Here is a 26,151-nt window from a genome sequence, read left to right as displayed (position 1 = left end):
AAGGGAACCGAAGAACGGCCGGAGGAAGAGCTTGGAGTTCCTCCTGTGCTCCATTCAACACCTACTATAGCATCGTTGGGATCTCAGGTAATAATTCAAACTCCAGTTGATCCTTTCCTAGATTCCATAGGACTTCAGGCTCCACCCAGTTTCGAACATGAACTCTCTCCGTTAAATCCTGGTCCGGAAGAACAAGATAGGAATGGATTAAGCAAGGAATTAAGGGAGGAGGACGCCGGGAATAAGAAAAAAGGGGAGAAGAGAAAAAAGCAGAGACCAATTGGTTCGCAGGACTTGGAAGGGAACCTGGTGCTAGGTATGGATGTGACTATCGAAGAAGCCTTGGAGGTGGCAGAATGCACACTGGTTGGTAGGGCGAGAGGGAAGAAATTCACTTCTAGTTTTATCAAAGCTTGGGGAGAACAAAATTGGTCGTCTGATCAAATTAAGGGCTTCGAGGTTTCAACCCTTGGAAAGGGTTGGTTTATGGTACGCTTCGAAAATAAAGAGGCGGCTGACTGGGTGGTTGGAAAAAATTGGGCCATAGGGAACATTCCCGTTCTGCTGAAAAAATGGAGTCCCCTGTTTGATGCTGTCCACGAGAAAACGGACGTCTTCCCAGTCTGGGTAAGAGCACCCGGGTTGCCTTCTTTCCTGTGGGTCGAATCAGTCTTTAAAGCGATTGGGAACAGATTGGGTTCTTTTCTGGAAGCTGATATGTCCTTCTTAGAAACTAGGAACAAGGCCATGGCACGGATCTTAGTCAGTCTAAATCCCAGCAGAGGACTTGCAGAAAAGATTAACCTTCAATATAAAGATTATGTCTTCGAGCAGATTTTGGATTATGAATATTTGCCTTTTCGGTGCCATAGATGCCATGCTTATGGTCATTTGGCCAGGGAATGTCCCTTAGGCAGGCGAAGGCGGCGTTTCCGAAGGACATCCTCTCAATGGGAGAAGGACATTCGTCAAAACCATATTATTCAGGGAAAGGAGGCTTTAGCGGATCAGATAGCGGAAGGTTTGGAGACAGAGGTCCATCAGGAAGGGCAGATTCCGGAAGTAGCTCAACAGAATACCCCGCTCAGTGGTTTGGACAAAGACCAGGAGCTGGAATCTGTCAAAGCTAAAGAGGAGCCCTCTGGGGGCCCGACACCTTCTCATAATCCCACCGAAAGTGAAGGAGCAATGGGTATGTGCTTAGATTCTTTCCCCCCTATTCTTACTTCTGGATCAATTGAAGAAAGTCTGCCCCTGAAGTCTCCTTGCAATACTTTCATTTCAAATAATGGTATAATTGAAAATCATGATGTAACTTCTGTGGAAACTGGTAGAGAAAATATCTCAGCTGCCTTGCCCTCCTTAGATCTGAATTGTGAAGATGTATTGCCTCATCCAGCCCCCTCGGTGCTTCTTCCATCATGCCCTTATAACCTCAGATCTCTTGACAGCAAGCCTGTTTCCTCAGAGTCTGTAGGTGGTATAGGTCTGCCACCTACCCCAAGCCAAAAAAGAAAAAAAAGAGGAAGAAAATCAAACCTTTCCATGGCCCAGATGAAAGCAAAGTTTGATGTAGAAGATGGGAAGCAACAGTCTATCACTAGGGTTCTTAGAGCGGTGCAGACCCCTGAGAACGTTATAAAATGATTTTGACATCATGGAACTGCAGGGGTTTAGCCAGCAAACCCAAAAAACTGGTTCTTAGGGAGTTGATTCTAAATTGAAAATCAGACATTCTCTTTCTACATGAGACCTTAGGGAATGGAGCTGAAGTAGAATCGATGTTAAATTTACTCCTCCCAGGCTGGAAATTCTCGGCAATAGACTCAGATGGTCACTCAGAGGGTCTGTTAGTAGGCTACAGGGAAGGGAGAATTAAGGTTAGAAATCAGTGGGGGATGAAGCAGGTGATGGGAATGGAAATTCAATCCCCAGATTTTTCTTTTCCCCTTACTATTCTCAATGCTTATGGGCCCTGTCAAGGAAGGGAGACTTTCTGGAATGAGCTGATGTCAAAGTCTTTTCTGAAGGCAAAATACTTGGTGCTGGGAGGGGACTTAAATTTCTCATTAGGAAGAGCGGAGGCATGGGGTCCATCGGCTAGGGAAGATCCCCTCACGGATTTCTTCCTTAATCTTCTATCTATCAACAAACTAATAGATGTTAATCTGATAAAGCTAAAGCCGACTTGGAGGAATCGGAGAGCAGGGGAGGCTAGAGTGGCAAAAAGACTGGACCGTTTCCTCATCAATGAAGAATTAGCCTCCAGGATCCCTATTTTCAGACAATGGGTTGAAGAAGGGGGGTCTTCTGATCACTTCCCTGTTTATTTAGACCTCTCCATTCCCCCTCTAAAGCCTCCTGCCCCTTTCAAGTTTAATTCTTCATGGTTGCAAGAAATTTCTTTTACCAATCTTTTCAAAGAAACATGGAGACACCCTGATAGTAGCTCTACCGAGGACAAAGGCTTCTTGTTCATGGAAAACCTTAAAAGATTGAAGAAAGCTACCATTATTTGGGCGAAGGATAGGAAGGCAAAACAGAATGAGGACCAAACTAGGATAAGTGAGGAACTACAAAAGCTGGAAAGCATAGAGGAGGATGGATATGCTTCTCAGGCTTCAAAAGAAAGGATTCTCCACCTTGAGAATCTTCAAAATCAAATTTTGTTGGCAAAAGAAGAGGAATGGAGGCTCAAGAGCAGAGCGACCTGGTTAAAAGCTGGAGATGAAAACACCAGGTTCTTCCACAATTTTGCAAAAGGGAGGAAATCTGCAAACACTATCTGGAACCTAAAAAACGAAGAAGGGAGGTACAGACTTTTAACTCTCTGTCCGCTCTAGGGCAAAGGAACTTCCAGAGTTTATTTGCAGATCCAGGAGAGGCTACTATTGCTAAGGTAATCAAAACAACTCAATGTTTCCCAAGGTATGTCGAGGAGGAAGAAGCGGAGGATTTATTATGCCCGGTAACAAAGGAGGAAGTAGAATTAGTTATTAAATCCATGGCTAAAGAAAAAAGTCCTGGGCCGGACGGATGGACCATAGAACTTTTCCTCCATTTATTTGACTTGATAGGTGTGGAAATAACAGAAGTGGTAGAAGAATCCAGGAAGAAAGGAGAAGTCTACAGTCCTTTCAATGCCACTTTTATAACTCTTATCCCGAAGAAGGAAGTGCCTGAAAATTTTGAGGACTTCAGGCCAATTTCCCTATGCAACTGTATATACAAGATTATTGCAAAGGTGATAGCGAACAGAATCAAACCAATTCTGTCGAGCCACATTTCAATGGAGCAATCTAAGTTTTTAAATGGAAGACAAATTCATGAAGCCATCGGAGTAGCTCAAGAGGTTTTGCATAGTGTCAGACAGAAGAAAAAGAAGGGTGCAGTAATAAAAATTGATTTATCCAAAGCATATGATCGGATAAATTGGATATACATCCCGCTGCTCTTAACTCACTTGGGCTTCAAACCAAATTTCATCAGCTGGATCATGGGGTGCATCACAAACGTCAGCTATGCAATTCTAATTAATGGAGCAGCTACTCCCTTCTTCAGAGGACAGAGGGGTCTAAGGCAAGGATGCCCTTTGTCCCCTCTGCTTTTTCTCTTAGTGGCAGAAGGCTTAAGTCGGTTGATCCAAAAGGCCAGAAGGGAGGGGAAGGTAAGAGGTATTGAAGTAGCAATCAATCTATACATCTCTCACCTCCTTTTTGTTGATGACATTTTGATTTTCACAAATGGAGAGTCTAATGAAATTAAGGAACTAAAAAACATTCTAGATTTGTTTTTGAAAGCAACCGGAATGCAGATTAACTCTAGGAAGTCTCAGCTGATAGTGACAGGTGTGGACAGACAGGAGAGGACTCAGATGCAATCCCTCTTTCCTTTTCAATATGGTTCTATGGATTCTCCTTTCAAGTATTTGGGTTTCTGGTTAAAACCAAATGCATAAAAGAGGACTGGAACTGGCTGATTGCAAAGATAGAATCCAGAATCTCCCATTGGAGCTTCAAACGGCTCTCCAGAGCAGGGAGATTGACCCTTATCAAATCGGTGCTCCTGGCCATCCCAGTCTACTGGGTAGCTTTAACTTGGGTTCCTAAGGGTATTTTGGAGAAAATAAGAAGAATATGTAGCAGGTTCTTGTGGGATGGTTCAAAGGAGAATCTGGTCCTTCCCTGGGTGGCCTGGGACAAAGTGGCAAGGCCAAAGGAATGGGGAGGATGGGGGATAAAAAGTCCTCCCGACTTCAGTCTCTCACTGGCAGCCAAATCAGGATGGCGACTAATAACGATGGAAAACTTATGGACAAGAGTGGTGAAAAGGAAATATATAGAACCAACACGTTTGGAAGATTGGATAAGAAACCCGGTAAAGAATAAGAAGAATGCCTCAGCAATATGGAAAGCAACGGTGGAATCTTTCAAGGTGATCGAACAAGGATTGGCGTGGAAGATTGGGAATGGAAGGAACCTGAAGATAGGGATGGACCCTTGGGTAGGATGTAATGAAAAATATGCTTTATCCCCTGGGTTAATCAGACACTTAGGAAGTAAGAGCATTATCACTTTAAATCAGGTGGAAAAGGAGGGTCACTCATCTATATGGGGACAAGCTTGGAAAGACGGGGAAGACCTAGAGCTGAATCATAAATGGTGGAATGAATGGAACTCATATATTCAAGAACTCACCCGATCAAATGTCAGGCTAAAAGACAGTCTGGATTCGCTGATATGGGCTCACGGCGAAACTGGAGAGTACACTCCAAAATGTGGATATAAATTTATTATGTCTAGGAAGGGTTGGGGAGATCCCGAATGGTGGTCGAAGCATCTCTGGAAGCTCAAATGTCCGGCCAAGGCCAGACTTTTCTTCTGGTGTCTATTAAAAAGAAAAATTCCAACTTGGGACATTCTTCAGTCAAGGTACATGCACGGTCCCAGGAGATGTCCAGTATGCAAATCTGAAGCGGAATCTATTAACCATCTTTTCCTAAATTGCACTGAAACAAAAAAGATATGGGGGGAGGTAGAGAAATTGTTGAATAAAAAGGCTGAATGGGGCAGTGGGACCTTGGAAGAGGCCTGGGCAAAATGGTGGCATCAATTCCCTGATGGGAACATGAGAAATCTTCCTCTTATTATCTGTTGGGGGGTTTGGATTGCTAGAAACAGGTGTATTTTTCAGGACAAGGAAACTCCGGTATCTGTCACTGCTATTCAATGTGCTTCTATCTATTCGTCCATCCCTGATCCAGAAGTAAAAAAATCTAAAGCCCAAATTAAGGCTGTTAACATCAAAGAGGGCATCCCCTGGGCTTTCTTTGACGGAGCATCTCAAAACAACAGGGCAGGAGCTGGTATTGTCATCCATATTAACGCAAATCATATTCTCAAAGCCTCAGTTGGCTTAGGGACAGGAACAAACAATTTCGCTGAATTGTCAGCATTGAGGCTTCTCCTCTGTTGGCTCATACAAAGAAACATCTTCACAATTCAGATCTTTGGAGACTCTCTTAATGTTATAAACTGGGTTAATGGAAAAAGCTTATGCAAAAATCAAATTCTGAAACCTTTGCTGGAAGAACTGCAGGTATTAAAATCATCTTTTAACAGTTTTTCTTTATGTCACATCTACAGGGACAACAATGATTCAGCGGACAGGCTTTCTAAGGAAGGTCTGCAGCAGATTATGGGAGTCTGGAAAATAGTTGAAGACCGTCAGGGACAGATTCATACATCCGATCAGCCACCCCATGCATACCAGCATTGACATGTTTTGTTTACTTTTCTTTTTCAGCTACAGTTTTATAACTCAGACTTTTTAAAGTATTGGGAAAATATGGTTTGTTCCATAGACATTATGATCACATACTTTTTGTAAGGGTTGTTTTCCTCTTTTCTATTGAGGAGACCCTCTATACGATGGTTTTTGGGATGCCCTCTTGAAGGAGGGGATGTTTTTGCACTTGGCTGAACAATACATAACAGCTGATATAATGTGTTTTTTGCAGCTGCCTTTTTTGAGGTCAGATGGTCCAAATGGCAGTAGGGACATCTCCTTTTTGATTGCATGAGCAGTGAAATAGTAGCAACTGAAATGCTCACAGCATATGCAATGTAACTTTTTATTTCCTTAATAAAAAGTTCGCTTTTTCTTCGGAAATTTTTTTTTTATTATTTAATAATTATAATAAATATGTATTATAAAAATATTTATATTATAAATAAAATAACAAAAAAAATCCTAACACCATATCTAATGAAGGTATAAAATATTGTGACCCTATTTCTTAAAGGATTCATGTATAACGTTAGCCTTAATATTACAGAGGTAAAAAGGGGGAGAACCCTTGTTCATGTTATGACCTCACGAGACCTGTGTTATGAACACCATTATATATAAAACATTACATGACCCCGTTGACACACCATTATATATAAAACATTACACTTACCTCGTTGACTATTCAATCGACCATCGACCTCCAGCCAAAAATCAAGCAATCGAAAGTGGAACAACAATTTCTCCAACATAAGATGTTAAATCTTTTTGTCCTGGTTGGTTACTGGCCCACCGAACTGCTTATTAAATTGTTAATTTGGCTCTGGGCAAGAATGGACCACACCTAGAGTGACCTAAGGCTTGAGGTATAGGACGAAAGGTTGATGATCTTGATTCTTTAAAATAAAAAATCAAAGGTGGGCGGGCCCCTCTCTCCAATCACGTGGATTCAGTCCACTTATCTGTCCTCCATGCATCTTAACCTTCCCTGGGAACTTATTAATGTTGACCCCCCTATGAGCTTTGCTTTATTTTATAAAAAAATTATTTATTAAAAAAACCAAAAAATCAAACATCCCACATTTATTTATTAGCCAACGTTTCATCTTTTTTGGAATTTAGTTTTACAATGTCATATCTCGAGATATGAGATTGTTGGAAAGACAATTTAGAGGAGAACAATCACGAGACAATTATTCAATTAAATATGACGATTTAATACTCCAAGAATTAGCAAAAAGTTGGGTTGCAATTTTGTAACCAATTTAATTCTTTAAATGAGTTTTTTTTGGGGAAGGTTTTCATTTTTGAGGAGGTTTTGTGGTTAGTGATTCATGTCATATTGTTCATTAGCCAATAATACCCCTTAATTTAGATTTTATTAATTAATTAAATGAAATTTAAATTTAGATTTTATTAATTAATTAAATAAAATTTTAATTTGTTTGTTTATTTTCGATAGTTTTAGAATTTATGTTTTTGTTTACAAATAAAATATGATTTTATTCATATTTTCGTCAATTTGTTTACATGATTGGTTAGTGTTTTCAGGACCCAAAGCTTCAGAGAAGCAGGATTGGAGAAACGGAGAAAAAAGAAGAATTTTCTAAGCTCTCAAATTAGATCTCAATTTTTTTTAATCAATTGTCTTTGAAACATATTTAATTTTTGAAAATGATTTGTAAAAGTTATAAATAAGAGCTCTGAATATGAGCCAAGGGTATTTTTTGCAAGTGTGGTACTCTTTGTACTAATGTAAAGAGGATTTGTTTCCTATATGATTATTAGGAATACTTAGATCTGAGTTGGAGGGATTTTCTTTCTAAGATTAAATCTTTGTTGTATGTGAAAAATCGGTCACCCATTTCCTAATGTAGAAAAACTCATTATATTTTACCTACTTGTTAAATTACTTGAACAAATTAATTGCAGTTTTATACAACAAATACTGAAATACATACATTGCAGCCTACACAAAATAAAATACTGTGGAAAACTAATTAATGCACTGGAGAGAAATAAACACACACATCAACACAATTATTTTTTGGACAATGTCCCCAAAAAAACCCAACTTGGGAAAACTGGTGCAACAACTGAGGGTTTTAATTATTATGCAGTAGTAAATATGAGTACAAATCGTTGCATGCCAAAAATGGCTATCCTATACAGAGAAATACTGACAAAAAGTTAGTGAGAAGAATCTCACACTGATTTGGGAGATTCGATTCTGATCAGGGGCTTGTGCACTGGCCCCATGCTGCCTCCGTGCAACTTCTGTGTCAATCCTATGCAAATATGCATCACACTGGCTTGAATTTGTGTCAACCCCTCTACTAACCTCCTTTTGTCTAGAAATTCAACCTCCTGGCCCTCCGGTCTCACACCCTGGCTTTTGGCACTGAATCTCGTCTATCCTAGTTGGAATTCGAACTCCCTATAAAGCTTTGCGCCACCTCTGCATGGCATTGCACTGCCTCACTGAACTGCTCTCTTCCTTCTCTGCGTTGCACTCCTTGGATCTAGAAAACTTCCTCCGGTCTACTATCCCTGCCCCTCTCATTGCTTCAACTTTACTTAATCGCTTCCAGCAACTCACAACTGCTACTCATGGAATTATTTCTCTAGCAAAATCAAACTGCACAAGTGTATTTCTCCAACGACATCGAACTCTTTTTTATAATCTCTCGTTGGAGCTCCAACAACCAAGATTAAAACATAATCAATTACTAAGATTAACTTGGAGTTGATCCTCGCCTTCTTCTAGAAGATTCACACCTCATTTAATTAATACCCTTTAATTAATGAGATTTCCTAAGTTTAGACTTAGGGAACCATTTACAAAATCATTATTTTAATTAAATCATCTTTAGGTGGAATTTCCAACATTTTTTTCTGGGTTTTGGAGAACACATGTGTCTTAGCCTCTCTGCAAAGTTTCAAGGCTAGAGCACATTCGATGCTACAAAAATCAACATTGTAGACGTGGATTTCACACTATTTTGGCTCTATTCTCTCTTGAATAAGCTTGATATCTTGGGAGGATTGTTAGATACCTCTAATTTGTAATATACAGATCATGAGACACAGAGGTTCATGATTATATTTCATTTAAAATACTATTATTTGTTTGAATATAATCTTATTCTTTTGTTGATAGCAAATTTATGCTAATGATTGTATTTTGTAGTATTGTTGTTATATATGCAAATCTATGTTTATATGGATAACTATTTGATCTTATAATTGCATAGACCCACCATTTATCTCTTGATTTTATCATGTATTTAAAAAAATATCTGAGTGACTATTCACCCAAAAATTGTCATCATAAGTCAATTTAACAATCATTAAAATTGTCTGAACTACTTCTATGTTTTAGTGGATCATCTTTTGTTATTTTTAATATTTTGACAAAGTGTGCACAACACTAAATAATATTAGCTATTATAACTACTTCAATAGTTTAATATTGGCCACAAATTGCATGTTAAGTCCCCATTATGTTTAAATCCTTGCACTTGGTATTTAGGAGCTCCTTCCTACGTGCTAAGTTATAATAGTTTTATTTATTTTTCTTTTTCCGCATTTCATTTAGATATATATTTAGTTTAATTCATTTTAAACAAAAGTATCATTAGATAGGTTGAGCCCTTATTTCAACTAACATGAAAGATTTTCTTTTCAAATGGCCACAAAAGGGCAAGTCTTTCCTTCACGTGTTAGTACAACCAATTAATATCATACAAAAGCAAGTTAAAGCTATATTTAGAGTTAGTTCATGAACTCATGTTAGTTTTAGATATTGACCACAAATTTCATGTTAAATCCCCATTATGTTTAAAACCTTGCACTTGTTTTTTAGGAGCTACTTCCTGCGTGCTAGGTTATAATAGTTTTATTTATTTTTCTTTTTTCCGCGTATCATTTGATATATATTTAGTATAATTCATTTTAAACAAAAGTATCATTACATAGGAGCAAGCATCTAGTGGACAGGTTGAGCCCTTATTTCAACTAACATGAAAGATTTTCTTTTCAAATGGCCACAAAAGGGCAAGTCTTTCCTTCACCTGTTAGTACAACTAATCAATATCATACACAAGCAATTTAAAGCTATATTTAGAGTTAGTTCATGAATTCCTGTTAGTTTTAGGTTATTTAGGCTTATAGTTTTAGGTTGAGGTACCAGGGCCTATAATTGAGTGAAATCACCATCCCGAAAAGATAATGGTGTAATTTAGGCCTTTACTGGGGGGTTTCCTTAATGTTGTTGATGGTCGTTTTTTTTTTCCATCAACAATTTCCTAGTGCCAATCCACTCTTCCTATCATTGCATGATGTCTTCACTATAAAAATGGGGCTCAATAAAGGCTTGTGCAATCCTTTTATTTCATCTAAGTAAATACCACTTGATGTGATGTGAGAGAGGACGGAACCACACAATAACACATTAGAACATAATAGAGCTATGACTCTCCAACATGAATTAATTGAATTAAATTTCTTGAGGGTTTATCATTAAATAGACCCAAAACCAATAATGATATATATGATAATCTTAACTCACACATGCATGACTAATTATTCCTAATTTTTGATTTTTTGTAAATTTCTAGAAAATAAGAGTTATGTGTGAGTAACAGGGAGTAATTAACATATTTCAACACACGCCTTAATCACGACCTTGGTATAAGTCTCAACTATTCTTACAATACTTTCAAGATAAATTCAAAAAATGATTTTACTTATGCATGCTGGTGTAGTTTGTTCAAAACTCTATGTAGTACAAGATTTTTATTCCTTTTACTCCAAACTTATATTTTGCATATATTTTCTTCTTCTTCTTCTTCAACTTCACTATTTTCTTCTTCACTATTTCTTTGTCTTATTTGTCATCTTCATCTAGATTTTCTTCTACGTCTATTTGTACGTTAACTGCTATTGGTTGAACTTTTATGTAAATCACTATAAGATCAAAACAATATCTTCATTTTTTTGATATCTTCTTCTATTGTTGCAATAGCTTCAAAAACTATCATCGTTGCCTTCATTTTTTCTAGTATAGTTATGGTAAATTTTCCATAACCACTTTCATCTTTATCATCCTTGGGTTTTTCAAGAAAACCTAATTTACCCTCATAGTCAAATTTAATTTTCACTAATAGGTTCTTCTCCCTGGTCATTGCTATTCCTGCAATGAAAATTTCAATTTCCTCATCTTCAACTCCAATTTTGTCTTCCACAGATGTATCTGCATTTTGGGCTTTACTTTATGCATCATTTTGATACTATTCTTATATCTCTATAGGATATTTACACAACATCTCCAATTTTTTTTGTGATGTCAAAATCTTATGCTTATCTTGTTACAATAACATTTTCATTAATAATTGCAATGCTTTGTTGAATTGTGTTGCTCCTCCTTTCACTATATGTCATTTCTAGAATGTTCCAAGCTTCTTTAGACACGGTTGTTATTGCAATATTTAGAAGAATGTTTTCATCCAACCCTTGTTGAATGAGAAACAATATTGCTACATCATCCTTCATTTCACAAACAGATTATATTTTTGATCTTGTGTCATTGCCTCACTTTCTATTTGACTTGAGGGTTTCTCAAACCATTTCAAAACAATATCCCATAATTGTTCTATGCACAATTTGGTTCTCATCTTAATGTCCCAAAACTCACAATTTTTACTAATAAAATCGGGAATATGTAGAAGATAAGTATTGGTAAACAAATCCATTCTCATAAATTTGAAGAGAACTCAATCACCTTAAAAAAAACTATGAAAATAAAACCATTTATTAAAAGAAATAAACCACTTTTAAATCTCTCAACTTGACCGTTTCTTTTTTATATAGTATTAAGAAAACCAATTTCAATAAATATATCATAACAAAATGTACGTAATGGTAATGAATAAACAATATTATGATTATGTGTTTTTTCAATGATTATTATAAAGTAAAAATTGGAAATTTAACCTCCATAAAAATTTCTGCAAATGATTTTTTAAGTCTCTCCTAACTCCACATTGAATTCTTTGAAAAATCACAATGGTGGCTCATGATGATAGCTAGGTGAGAGAGGTGGATATTTACAACTAATAAAAATTGATGGTATTAAATGCTGATGAATTAGTCTCCACGATGAAGATCTCATTGACAGCCTTCCAACGAAACTTGAATGAGGTCAAACATATGTCATATGAGAAATTTATGGTCATTTGAAGTGTGGTAAAAAAGGTAAAAATATGTGCATGACTTGAAATGTGGCATCACCAAAGGCTGACACATGGCAATACAGAAGTTGATGTGGAAATAAGGATAGTGGCAATTGATAGTGCAGACATTAACATGTCATGTTGACTAGAATGTACGAGCACTAATGTGGCACTGCTGACTGTACATATGAGCAAATGTGGCATTGTTGGCTATGTAGATGAGGTTGATGAGAATAGCATGAGGACTAATTATAAGATGCCACATGGCTCCCCTAATAAGCCCTATATGAGTTAAAGCTAGAAAAACAACTTCACGAAAGTTTTAGTTTGCCATGTTTGAATCCCTCAAATCCTTATAGAAAAGGAAATGGATTACTGTTGAACCAATGAAACATTGTTGGAAATGTACTAGAAAATCTTATTTTAAACTTTGGAATGTACCAACTATTAAAAATTAGCATCAGTGGGGATTGACCCCATAACTTGTTCTTGGCAATACAAGGACCCAACCAATAAGCCAATGAACATCTTGGTATAGTGGGTCACGTAATTTATATTTGACCTTTGCATATTATGTGTTTTCTAAAAGTGGACGGGTCGTGGGTTTAACCCCACAACCTCCACACCCGCAATACAATGACTTAACCATCGAGACAACAAATTTCTTTGTATGGTGAGGTCGAAAATATTGTAATTAAATTGGAATATGTCCATAGCCTGAAAATTTGGAAATGACCAAGGGGTTCAATCCCTCAACCTTTTCTATATAACTAAGGGTATTATCAAGTGCACCAAGATGTGCTATTTTTTGAAAGATTTTGACACTATATTATTTTAAAGTGTCAATTTTACTATATCAATTGAATAATAGAGGCTTTCGAGGACATTTTTTGGTAGCCCAAAAATGGGAGGTAGCTTGCAGGATTGCCACAACCTCTGTAGCAAATTTGAAGACAAGTTTGTTTGTAGGTTCGAGGCCAAGGAGATATAACAAGCATTTTTTGGATCTCATAATGGATTGGTTCCTCACCAGGAGTAGACCCGAATATGTAGCCCAAGATATGTGAACTCCATTATCAGCTTATTTGTCTTGTAGCTATTGTTTTTTGCTATTCATTTCTTCAATTTAACCTTTCAAATTCTCATTAAGAATTAAAACTTAAGCTAATTCAATCCACACTTATAATTATTTGTGAATGAGTTAATAATTTTTAAATCAAGTTTAGTATCAGAGTAGGATTAACTAGATTTGAAAGTGTGAATTCTTATCAGATCTAAGCTTAAGCATGGAGAAGTATCAATTTAAGAGTAAAACCTTGAAATTTGTTTGAGGCACACAACTCAAGGACAAAAAGTGTCATCACCAAAAGGAGGAATCTTTTTTATTCCGAAGGGGGATTCATTGAAGCAGTCATGATAATTAAAGCTATAGTAGAGGAGTTGTAGTGAGGATGGAAGAAGTGAAAGGAATTCCATTCATTTGTAAAAGTTGAAGGAGAAGGAGTTTGTGATGAAACTCCTAATATTCCTCTACCCCGTCATCCTCTTCTTCAAGTTTAAGTGAAAATTCTTGTTTGAGGAAGCATTTTAAGAAAATTACATTTAATTTATATTTATTATAACTAGACATTAAATTTTAATTTCCCAATGTATGATGTTGAACTTCATGCAAAAATAATTGCATAACTAGATTAGACAACTTGAAGTCTATTGTAGAATTTATAAGATTGTTTGTGGTAATGCAAATATCCAAATAGACACTCTTCGACTGAGAGAGACAACATTGATTTGGTGGGAGAGTAGAAATCAAGAAGATCTCCTTCAAAATGGTAAAATAATTTCTTCTTGCTTGAATGAGTTCATAGCTACATGAAATAAACAAATTTATTCATTAGGTTATATACAACAAGCAATAATAGATTGGAAAAACTAAAGGAAAGATACATGACAAAGTGTTCAAAGTTATATTTAGGAGTTTAGAAAATGGCACTAAAATTGGGCATTCCTCTTTATACAAAAGAAACTTGGTTGAAGTACATTGGTGGGTTTCATACTCATTTGAAGCATACCATTAGATTATGTTTAATTCAACTAATCTTGATAAAGTTTGTGTACAAGAAACCCACATTGAGTCACGTGGATGGAATGTTTATGATGGTTTCTCCACTGAACTTGTTCAATAAAAGTAACTCAAGAACAAGGAAAAGGAGAAACTAAAAAGGAAAACCACAATAAAGAAAGATAATGCGAAACCTTTGTTTTCTTATTGGAATAAGGAAGGACATGACGAGGATAAATTTTGGTAACTGCATCTAGAACTGAAGCCCAAATGGTTTCGAGATTGGAAGGGTGAATAAAAAACTGTTGCTAGAGTCCAACAAGATCTTGGATCAAACTCAAGTGACGAAACTAAGATTACAACTAAGGGAGCATAAAGTATATCTTTTGTTGCTAGTTTTAATTCATGTCCTCATTCTTGAAAATTTGAGGTAACACTTGATGAAAGGAAAAATAGGGAATTGTTTCATATTAGGGTAATCTCATAACACACTAAGATTGTTACACTTTTGATATTTGATCACGAGTTAATATTATTTCTAAGGAAAATGTTAAGAAATTGGCATTAGAAACTAAAACTCATTCAGAACCATGTCCCTTGGGTTGGGTATGCGAAAATGTTTAGTTATAGGTTACAAAGGATGTAAGCTAATATTTTTAATCACATAACGTTTCATAGATGAGGTAGAGTTAGATGTGGTTCCACTTAGCATTTGTGGGATTTTTTGAGAAGTCCATATTTATATGACATGAAGGTTTTTTTTTACAGAGAGGGGAATAAGTATTATCTTATCAAATATGGGATTGAGTTCATTGTGAGGGCTCATAGGATGAAGATTAATTTGTCTCATGTGAATATAAGATAGATAAAAAGGCTAGTAAATGCAAGAAAGAATTTGACACTCATGTCTGTAAAAGTTGAGGATAATGATAAATCCAAGGCAATTAAAGAGTGTGATCCTAGATATGAAATAATTAAAATTGTTTCTAACTATGATAAAACATTCCAAGGTTCATAAGAATCACAACATGAGGATTTGTTGCATGCAAGCATTAAGGATCCAAGCTTACAACCTTTGGTTGAGATTGAAATAGATTCATTGGTTAATGTTGTTGTTATTCTAAAGAGAAATCATATTGTTGATTCATTCTCACTAGAAACTATGTGTTCATTTTTACTACTAGTTTGTTGTGTATGGTTAGTAGTAGCAATGATGAATTTGAATTTTTATGAAAGTAAGAGAATGAATAATTATGTCAACAATGTTATGTAAGTTTCATTCTTATTGGACAAATTGTCGCGATGAGTCAATTAAATTAGTTGAGCATGCATGACTAAATAGACCCAAAACCACTGACATTAGATATGCTAATGTTAACTCACACATGTATGACTAGCTATTACTAAATTTAAACTTTATGTAAACTACAAAAGTATATGAACTAACTAAAAGTAATGAAGAGTAATTAACATATTCAACAGGATGGCCACTAAATGTATTTAGTATTATTTTCACTTTGTTTAAAGGCTACCCGAAGTTCAAATTTAATATATTTCCCAGTGCCTATTCCCTTAGCTCGACACTAGATGATTTAAATTATTCAAGTACATATAAAAAATATAAATTAAAATTGCGGATTTATATGAACACATCGTTATTAAATTTACGGCTTCTCATTTGATTTGATCGTCATTGACTTTTTAATTATGCCCATCAAATACGTGACGAAATTTAGTTATAATAATTTAAAAATTGTCAAACTCGAGGCTTTTGACGGCCAAATCAGCAGTGACAGGGATCCATCAGTCAACTTTAAATATATAAACTTTTTAAATTATTGATAAGTACATATAAAAATTTTAAATTAAAATAGCTGATTTATATAAACATAACGTTATTAGATTTACGGCTTCTAATTTGACTTAAGCGTTATTAGTATGGAGCGTTACCAGCCTGGCGTTCCATTTCAAGATCGCATTAACAAACATTATTGGGGCGAGTCAACTTTTGAAGGAAACTCTTATTTCATAGATCATAGAAAAATAAATACTATCTGACATGCAAGGCAGATAATTTTCGCCCTCTCAATAACAACACGCCAGTCAAGATAGCAGCTTAAAGAGAAAGCGAAAACTATCTAACTTACATGTCAGACAACATTTACTTTTCTATAATCTATGAAATAGGAATTTCCACTTTTAAAAGACACTTATATTTTTTTATCGGAGATATTGAAATTTTAATCATGATATCCACGTACGATAAGTTATGCTATCCCTGTAACCTTCAAGGATATATAAAACTATACAAAATGGTCTTGCATATGGCTTCACATTGTTGTGGGCTCTACCAAAAGTATACTCATAATTTGTATATTTTTTAATGCATAATCTTCTGGGGAAACTTTATTATAAATGAATCTCTCAATTTAAAAGTAGCGTTTTATATACCATATAATTTAATTGGATATCATAATTTCCATTCAGTAACTTAGTTTAATATTAATATGATATTTTTGTTAAAAAAATCGTAATTTTTATTAAATATTAGTAAAATTATATAATTTTTTTTCCTTTAGGAAAAATCCAACACGTTTTTTGGGGATATTTTTGGTATATAAGTATTAGATTTTTGAACCATAGAAATTGATTGCCTTACTCTAAGTTTACGGTTTAAGATTACAATCTTTTCAAATTTTACCTAAATTTTAAATAAAATAAAAATATTAAATAATATTAAAAATAAAATTTAATATTAAAAATAAAATATAAAATTTCATTCCATGTATAGATTAATCTCTAAGACAAACATATAATTATTAACAAAATCAACAAAATAACTATCAAAAAAATTAAAACTGATTTAATAATAAAACAACACTTTACTTGTTTTTATGAATATAGCCCTTATCATATACAACAACCATCCTTAACATAGCAACAAAACACCTTCTTACTATCTATTTGCTCAATGTCTAATAAAACTTTATTTTAACCTCTTATCAATATGATTCTATGTCCTTTGTTCCAAATCAACAATATTTTAACATATTAAAATTAACATAAGTATAAGGCTTCATTTGTATCTATGACAAAAACCACCAATAATAATAATAATAATAATAATAATAATTTATTTTATCTTTTATAGAATTTAATTTAATAATTACTTATTTAATTAAAAAAATTAATTAATTTTTAATATTGTTTTTAGAAAAATATAAATATTTTTATTTATATTTTATATTAGTTTTTAATAATAATAATAATAATAATATTAGTAGTAGTAATCTACTAATAATAATTAATAATTAACAGATAATTAATTAATTATTATTAAATAATAATAAAAATTTCTTAATTAAATATTACTAAATAATAATAATATTAAACCCTAGGAATGTGAACCCTTAGATCAATAAACCCAAGGTACTGATATTATAAACCAAAGGGAATAATAAAACCCAAGGGATAAAAATTATAAACACAATGTATATAAACCCTAACATAAATATTATAAACCCTAAAATAAACATGGTTAACCATGGTTGACCGTGGTTGATTCCCATATAGAGAAAATCCTTGTCACAATGCAACGTTGGACCATGCTTAAACTTGGTTGAACATGATTGGTTTTCATATCAAGACAATCTTTGTCAAAACATGATGTTGGACTGATGGTTGACCATGGTTGATTTCCATATTGAGACAATCTTTGTGGCAATGCAACATTCGACCATGGTAAACCTAGGGGTCTATAAAGCTAAGGGAATAATATTAAACCTAGGGGTCTATAAAGCTAAGGGAATAATATTAAACCCTAGGAATATGGACCCTTAGATTAATAAACCCAAGGGATTGATATTATAAACCCAAGGGAATAATAAACCAAGGGGATAAAAATTATAAACCCAAGGTATATAAACCCTAACACAATATTAATCATGGAATAATATTAAACCCTAGGAATATGAACCCTTAGATTAATAAACCCAAGGGATTGATATTATGAAGCCAAGGGAAGAATAAACCTAAGTGAATAATAAACCCAAGTGAATAATAAACCCAAGGGATTAATACTGTAACACCAAGGTATCCCAAGGGAATAATAGTAAACCCAAGGTATATAAACCTTAAGATAAATATTGTAAACACTAAAATAAACATCCTTGACCATGGTTGATTTTCATATAGAGACAATCCTTGTCGCAATGCAATGTTGGATCATGATTGACCGTGCTTAACCATGACTGATTTTCATATGAAGACAATCTTTGTCACAATGCGACGTTCAACCATGGTTGAGCATGATCGACCATGGAAAACCATGTTTGGTTATACAAACCATGGTTGACCATGTTTGACTTTATAAAACATGGTTGACTATGGTTGACTATGGTTGACCATGGTTGACTATGGTTGACTATGAATGACCATGGTTGATTATGATTATCATGTGGAGACAATCTTTGTCATAATAAGACGTTGGACCATCGTTGCGACAATGATTGATTTTTATATTGAGACAATCTTTGTCACAATGCGACGTTGGACCATGGTTAACCATGATTAACCATGGTTGACCACAAATGCTTTTATAAAACATGGTTGACCATGGTTGAATAATATTAAACCTGAGGGACTAATATTATAAATCCATGGTATATAAACCCTAGGATAAATATTATAAACATTAAAATAAACATCATTGAACATGGTTGATGATGGCTGATTTTCATTTTGAGACAATCCTTGTCACAATGTGATGGTAGACCATGGTTGACCATGAATGATTTTCAAATCGAGAGAATATTTGTCACAATGTGACATTGGACCATGGTTGACCATGGTTGATTCTCATATTGAGACACTATTTGTCACAATGCGACATTCGACCATGGTTGACTGTCATTGAATTTATAAAACATGGTAGACAATGGTTGAACATGGTTAACCATGATTGATATTATAAACCCAAAGGAATAACATACCCTTGGGATTAATACTAAAAACCAAAGAACTATAAACCTAAGGGAATAATATTAAACCCTAGGAATGTGAACCCTTAGATCAATAAACCCAAGGTACTAATATTATAAACCAAAGGGAATAATAAACCCAAGGGATAAAAATTATAAACGCAACGTATATAAACCCTAACATAAATATTATAAACCCTAAAATAAACATGGTTGACCATGGTTGATTTCCATATAGAGAAAATCCTTGTCACAATGCAATGTTGGACCATGGTTAAACTTGGTTGAACATGATTGGTTTTCATATCGAGACAATCTTTGTCAAAATGCAACATTGGACCATGGTTGACCATGGTTGATTTCCATATTGAGACAATCTTTTTGGCAATGTGACATTCGACCATGGTAAACCCAGAGGTCTATAAAGCTAAGGGAATAATATTAAACCCTAGGAATATGGACCCTTAGATCAATAAACCCAAGGGATTGATATTATAAACCCAAGGGAATAATAAACCAAGGGGATAAAAATTATAAACCCAAGGTATATAAACCATAACATAAATATTATAAACCCTAAAATAAACATGGTTGACCATGGTTGATTTCCATATTGAGACAATCCTTGTCACAATGTGATGTTGGACCATGGTCCACCATCCTTGACCATTATTTTTTCATATCGAGACAATCTTTGTGAGAAAGCGATGTTGGACCATGGTTTACCATGGTGGGTTTACATATTGAGACAATCTTTGTCACAATGCAACATTCAAGCATGGTAAGCCCAAGGGACTATAAACCTAATGGAATAATATTAAACCCTAGGAATATGAACCCTTAGATCAATAAACCCAAGGGATTGATATTATAAGCCCAAGGGATAAAAATTATAAAACCAAGTTATCTAAACCCTAACATAAATATTATAAACCCTAAAATAAACATGGTTGACCATGGTTGATTTCCATATTGATACAATCCTTGTCAAAATGCGACGTTGGACCATGGTTGACCATCATTGAATTTCATATTGAGACAATCTTTGTCATAATGCGATGTTGCACCATGGTTGATTTCCATATTGCAACAAGGGAAAAATAAACCCAAGGGAGTAATACTAAAATCCCAAGGGAATAATATTAAACCCAAGGGACTAATATTATAAACCTAAGGTATATAAACCCTAAGATAAATATTATAAATACTAAAATAAACATGGTTGATTTTCATGGTGAGACAATCCTTGTCACAATGCAACATTCAATCATGGTTGACCATGGTTGGCTATGATTGACAATGTTTGACCATGATTAATATTATAAACCTAAGGGAATAATAAACCCAAGGGATTGGTATTATAAACCCAAAGGAATAATAAACCTAAGGGATTAATACTAAACCCCAAGGGAATAATATTAAACCCAAGGGACTAATATTATAAACCCAAGGTATATAAACCCTAAGATAAATATTAAAAATACTAAAATAAACATGGTTGACCACGGTTTATTTTCATATTGAGACAATCCTTGTCACAATGTGACGTAGGACCATGGTTGACCATGGTTGAACATGGTTGATTATGGTTAACCATGGTTGAACATGGTTGATTATGGTTGACCATTGTTGAATAATATTAAACCCTAGGAATATGAACCCTTAGATCAATAAACACAAGGGATTCATATTAGAAACCCAAGGGGATAATAAACCTAAGGGATAAAAATTATAAACCCAAGGTATATAAACCCTAACATAACTATTATAAACCCAAAAATAAACATGGTTGACCATGGTTGATTTCCATATTGAGACAATCCTTGTCACAATCCAATGTTAGACCATGGTTTACCATCATTGAATTTCATATCGAGACAATCTTTGTCAGAACGCGACATTGGACCATGGTTGACCATGGTTTATTTCCATATTGAGACAATCTTTGTCATAATGTGACATTCAACCATGGTTGACCATGATTGCCTATGATTGACCATGGTTGACCGTGATTAATATTATAAACCCAAGGGAATAATAAACCTAAGGGATTGACATTATAAACCAAAGGGAATAATAAACCCAAGGGATTAATACTAAAACCCCAAGGGTTTATGAACCCAAAGGAATAATATTAAACCCAAGGGAGTATTATTATAAACCCAAGGTATATAAACCCTAAGATAAATATTATAAACACTAAAATAAACATGGTTGACCATGGTTGATTTTCATATTGAGACAATCCTTGTCACAATGTGATCTTGGACCATGGTTGACCATGATTGATTTGCATATCGAGACAATATTTGCCACAATGCGACGTCAGACCATGGTTGACCATAAGTTATTTGAATATTGAGACAATCTTTGTCACAATGCGACGTTCGACAATGGTTGACCATGATTGACCATGGTTTCCTACGGTTGATTTCCATATTGAGACATTCTTTGTCACAATGCGACATTCAACCATGGTTGACCATTGTTGGCTATGATTGAAAATGGTTGACCATGATTAATATTATAAACCTAAGGGAATAATAAACCCAAGGGATTGGTATTATAAACCAAAAGGAATAATAAACCTAAGGGATTAATACTAAAACCCCAAGGGATTATGATCCCAAGGGAATAATATTAAACCCAAGGGAGTTGATTTCCATATTGAGACATTCTTTGTCACAATGCGACATTCAACCATGGTTGACCATGGTTGGATATGATTGAAAATGGTTTACCATGATTAATATTATAAACCTAAGGGAATAATAAAACTAAAGGATTAATACTAAAACCCCAAGGGATTATGATCCCAAGGGAATAATATTAAACCCAAGAGACTAATATTATAAACCCAAGGTATATAAACCCTAAGATAAATATTATAAACACTAAAATAAGCATGGTTGACCATGGTTTATTTTCATATTGAAACAATCCTTATCACAATGCAATGTTGGACCATGGTTGACCATGGTTGACTTTCATATCTTGACAATATTTGTGACAATGTGGCATTGGACCATGGTTGATTTTCACATTCAGACAATCTTTATCACAATGCAATGTTTGACCATGGTTAACCATGATTGACCATGGTTGACCATGTTTGTTTCTATAAAACATGGTTGAACATGATCAACAATGGCTAACCATGGTTGTCCATGATTGTCCATGATTATACTGACACGATTTTTGTTAGAATGCACCATTTAACCATAGTTGACAATGATTGATATTATAAACCGAAGGGATTGATATTATGAACTGAAGGGAAAAATAAACCCAAGGGATTAATACTAAAACCCCAAGGGATTATGAACCCAAGGGAATAATATTAAACCCAAGGGACTAATATTATAACCCCAAGGTATATAAACCCTAAGGTAAATATTATAAACACTAAAATTAACATGGTTGATTTTCATGGTGAGACAACCCTTGTCACAATGCAACATTCGACGATGGTTGAGCATGGTTGGCTATGATTGACGATGGTTGACCATGATTGATATTATAAACCTAAGGGAATAATAAACCCAAGGGATTGATATTATAAACCCAAAGGAATAATAAACCCAAGGGATTAGTAAACCCAAGGGATTAATAAACCCAAGGGATTAATACTAAAACCCCAAGTGATTATCAACCTAAGGGAATAATATTATAAACCCAATGTATGTAAACCCTAAGACAAATATTAAAAACACTAAAATAAACATGGTTGACCACAATTGATTTTCATATTGAGACAATCCTTGTCACAATGCAACGTTGGACAATGGTTGACCATTGTTGAACATGGTTGATTATGGTTGACCATTGTTGAATAATATTAAACCCTAGCAATATGAACCCTAAGATCAATAAACCAAGGGATTCATATTATAAACCCAAGGGATAAAAGTTATAAACCCAAGGTATATAAACCCTAACATAAATATTATAAACCCTAAAATAAACGTGAGGGATTATAAATATTATAATCCCAACAGATTAATAAACCCAAGGGATTAATATTATAAACCTTTGGGATTAATAAACCCAAGGGATTAATATTACAAACCCTACAATGAAATTTTTATTTTCAATTACCATTGAAACCAATATGTCCATGGAAAAATTTGAAACAATTCATGGACATATTTGAAATGGTTGTTGTTGCCACCTAACATGTCACATAGAAGCTCTACCATTCATTTTAGAAACAAAAAACTCAGACTATTCATTTCCAAACCCTCAACCATGGTTGACAATAGTTGACCATGCTAACTTAAGTCAACTATAGTTGACAATGGTTGACCATATTAACTATGCTCAATCGTAGGTGACTATGATTAACTATGCTCAAGTTAACCATAGCCAATCACAATAATGATACTTGATCATGCTTGATCGTGGTTAGATTATGCTTGACCTTGACTATAGTGGAATACGTTATATATATCTGTGTGTGTGTGTCATAATTAAATATTAATATGTAAATTACATATTAAGTATTGTATTAATAATCTAATTATTAATAAATTAATGTTTTAGTTAATATAATAATCTATTAATTAATATTTCTATTAATTAAAATATTATTTATTATATTTTTTTTAATAATTATTAATGATATTAATTTTTTTTTTCGCTGAAGCAAGAGTAGGACCTTCTTTACCATTAATAATATACAAAATTTACAAAAAGCCACTCTGAAAAGTGGCGAAGGAGATCAGCCTCCCAAAGGAACCGAGAACGGGCCTAGGCAAAAGACTCGGCACAAAAAACTTACCTTTCAACACATCAAAGCTAAACAGGAAAAAGCCAAAAATGAACCTAAGTAGTGGACGGACCAGAGCGAAAGAAAAAAGGGCCCCACCGGCCTTCCAAGACCTGGAGAGAACCGAACCCCACAAAAACCATACAACAAAGAGGGGCCCACGCTAAACTTGCCGAAAAACAAATCTTTCATCAGAATTTGCAGTGAAGAACTGTTGGGCCCTATCCAACGGCTCTAAACAAAATCGCAAAGGAGAGAAGCACACTGCTTAACTGGCATCACCTCCAACCTGCTTGACCTATCGCCGCGGTTGATTTGTAAAATTGGATTCGACGGTTAAGGGACATAATGCACCCACCAAGAATGCCAGACATTAACATGCGATGGGGCCCCACCAAACTGCTCATTCGATCCCAAGCGTTGATTTCCCTCGCCCATCAGACAACTGAGATGAAAATCGTGCGCCCGAAGTCGTTGCCTTTAGGGAGCAGGAAGAGTGGTTTTTGGATCGAGCCCTCCACCACGTGTCTAGCTCTCTATGGCATCGCTGCCAAAAAATTAAAACGACTTTTGACATAAAAGCGGTGCGATTGGTACAAAACCACTCCCTGGGCGGTATTGACATTAGCCAATGAAAAAATTGGTTGATCCGGAAGTTTAGATGCTACTTCCTTCAGTCAGGGAAACTCTGTCGCCAATTGCGGAGAATATTCCTGATCGTGGTCAACAATTCTGCCAACTTTGTCTTACCTTCCATCGTGTACCTTTCAGTCCAACCTTGTGAAGCCCTCTGACCGCTGTCCAAAACTAGTTGGATTCTATATTTTTGCTTCTATACTCTTCTTTGTCCTCCTCCGCCTGGTTATGACAGAGTTTTTTCAGATTGCTCTGTGCCATTGTGCTCCACCTCCTTAAAATTGTGCTGTCCTTGCAGCTGACACCTTGATTGGCTAGAATGTCCACCAATTTGTTGGCCTTTCTCCTCACATGAATAAATCTGAGAGTACGAAGTTCCTATAGATGTACTTGAATCCTATGTAGAACCTGAGTTAACCTCTAGTGTTTTGTGACATTTTCCGGCCCTGTTGCATTACTGCTTCTCTTTGCTGCTTTTATGACTAACTCTGAATCCGCTTCTATTATGACATTTTGACAATTGTTCTGTAACAAAAATTCTAAGCATTGTTCCAAGGCCATTAGTTCTGCCATGTTGTTAGTGGCTTTTCCTAAGTGTCAATGAGAGATGGAGATTATGCTACCTGTATCATCCCTTAGAACTCCCCCAAAGCCAGCCACCCCTGGGTTGCCTTTGGAAGCTCCATCAATGTTGTACTTTAAAAAACCTTCAGGGGGATGATGCCAGAATTCCTCCACCTTATCTCTCATGCTTGCTTTCCTGTCTAGACCTTGAGGAATAAGCCCCTGCATGTCTAACAGCTGGAGGATTCTTAACTCTTTTACTGAGGGAGGATTTTTGGGGAGATTCCTAACCGTGGTGCCAACTGTCTCCTTAAGTTGTTTTACGATCAACTTCACCAGGCTAAGTGAGTTAGTCTTTACCTATTTGAATATTCTTTTGTTCCTTTCTTTCCACACCTTCCAAATAATGAAGCTCGGCAAGAGATCCCAGGCTATATTGAGAACTTCATTATTAGAAAAATTATTCCTCCAATTGTTAAGAGTGTTAGCAATACTTTCTTTGTCTCTATCAGACTGTTTGAAGATGTTGGTAAAAAACTCCCATATCTTGTCGATGAAAATATAGCTGTTGGGAAGATGCTCGATAGTCTCCTCATGGGTCTCACAGAGATGACATCTGGAGGGTCCCAGCATGCCCATTTTTTTAAGGTTGTCCCAGGTTAAAATTTTCCTGTGGTGAACTAACCACATGAAAAGTTTGATTTTAATCCAACCTTTGTGTCTCCAAAGCTTCTGCCAAGTTTTATTTGGAGCTTGGGGTTCCTGATCAAGGAGAAAACCTTTAGCTTCCTTAATATCAAAATTTACCTCTTTGTTGTTACCCCATCTCAGTTGGTCCTACCCTTCCATTACTAAAATTATTCTCTGATCTAGCATTCTTTTAAGGGACTCTACTTTACTATTGAGGGTCCTATCCTCTCTGCCCTCTATTTTTTTCCAAATTCTCCATTTTCCAACATTATGTGGATTCTCCCAGAAGTTTTTCACCTTTACTAAACCTTGATTGTCAGTCTCACGCTTGAGGCCTAAAAATTCTTCCTTCAATAGATTAGGTTCTTGTTGCCATTTGTCCTCCCAGAAAAGTGCTAGATCTCCCTCTATGATTTCCCAGAAACTATTTTT

The 26,151-nt window shown here is 35.1% G+C and overlaps 2 protein-coding genes across 2 annotated transcripts in view; both read left to right on the top strand.

Moving 5' to 3' along the window:
• Window positions 1-1,781: 1,781 nt before the first annotated feature.
• On the top strand, window positions 1,782-2,843 carry LOC149237000 (uncharacterized). The gene has a single exon (XM_089369108.1). The coding sequence runs from the start codon at window positions 1,782-1,784 to the stop codon at window positions 2,841-2,843; it is 1,062 nt and encodes a 353-aa protein (XP_089225234.1).
• A 161-nt stretch (window positions 2,844-3,004) lies between these two features.
• Window positions 3,005-26,151, top strand: part of LOC149236999 (uncharacterized) — a 127,659-nt gene continuing 104,512 nt past the window's right edge. Inside the window, exons 1-2 of the mRNA XM_089369107.1 lie at window positions 3,005-3,667; window positions 3,826-5,598. Of these exons, the coding sequence (XP_089225233.1) occupies window positions 3,005-3,667; window positions 3,826-5,598 (2,436 nt within the window). The remainder of the gene's footprint in view (window positions 3,668-3,825; window positions 5,599-26,151) is intronic.

Source organism: Pinus tabuliformis, chromosome 8 (genome assembly GCF_031772625.1).
Source record: "Pinus tabuliformis cultivar Carrire ecotype Pingquan chromosome 8, CPIR1, whole genome shotgun sequence".
NCBI lineage: Eukaryota > Viridiplantae > Streptophyta > Pinopsida > Pinales > Pinaceae > Pinus > Pinus tabuliformis.
Note: the sequence above shows the minus strand (reverse complement) of the source record. Positions and strands in the feature narration are given on the sequence as shown.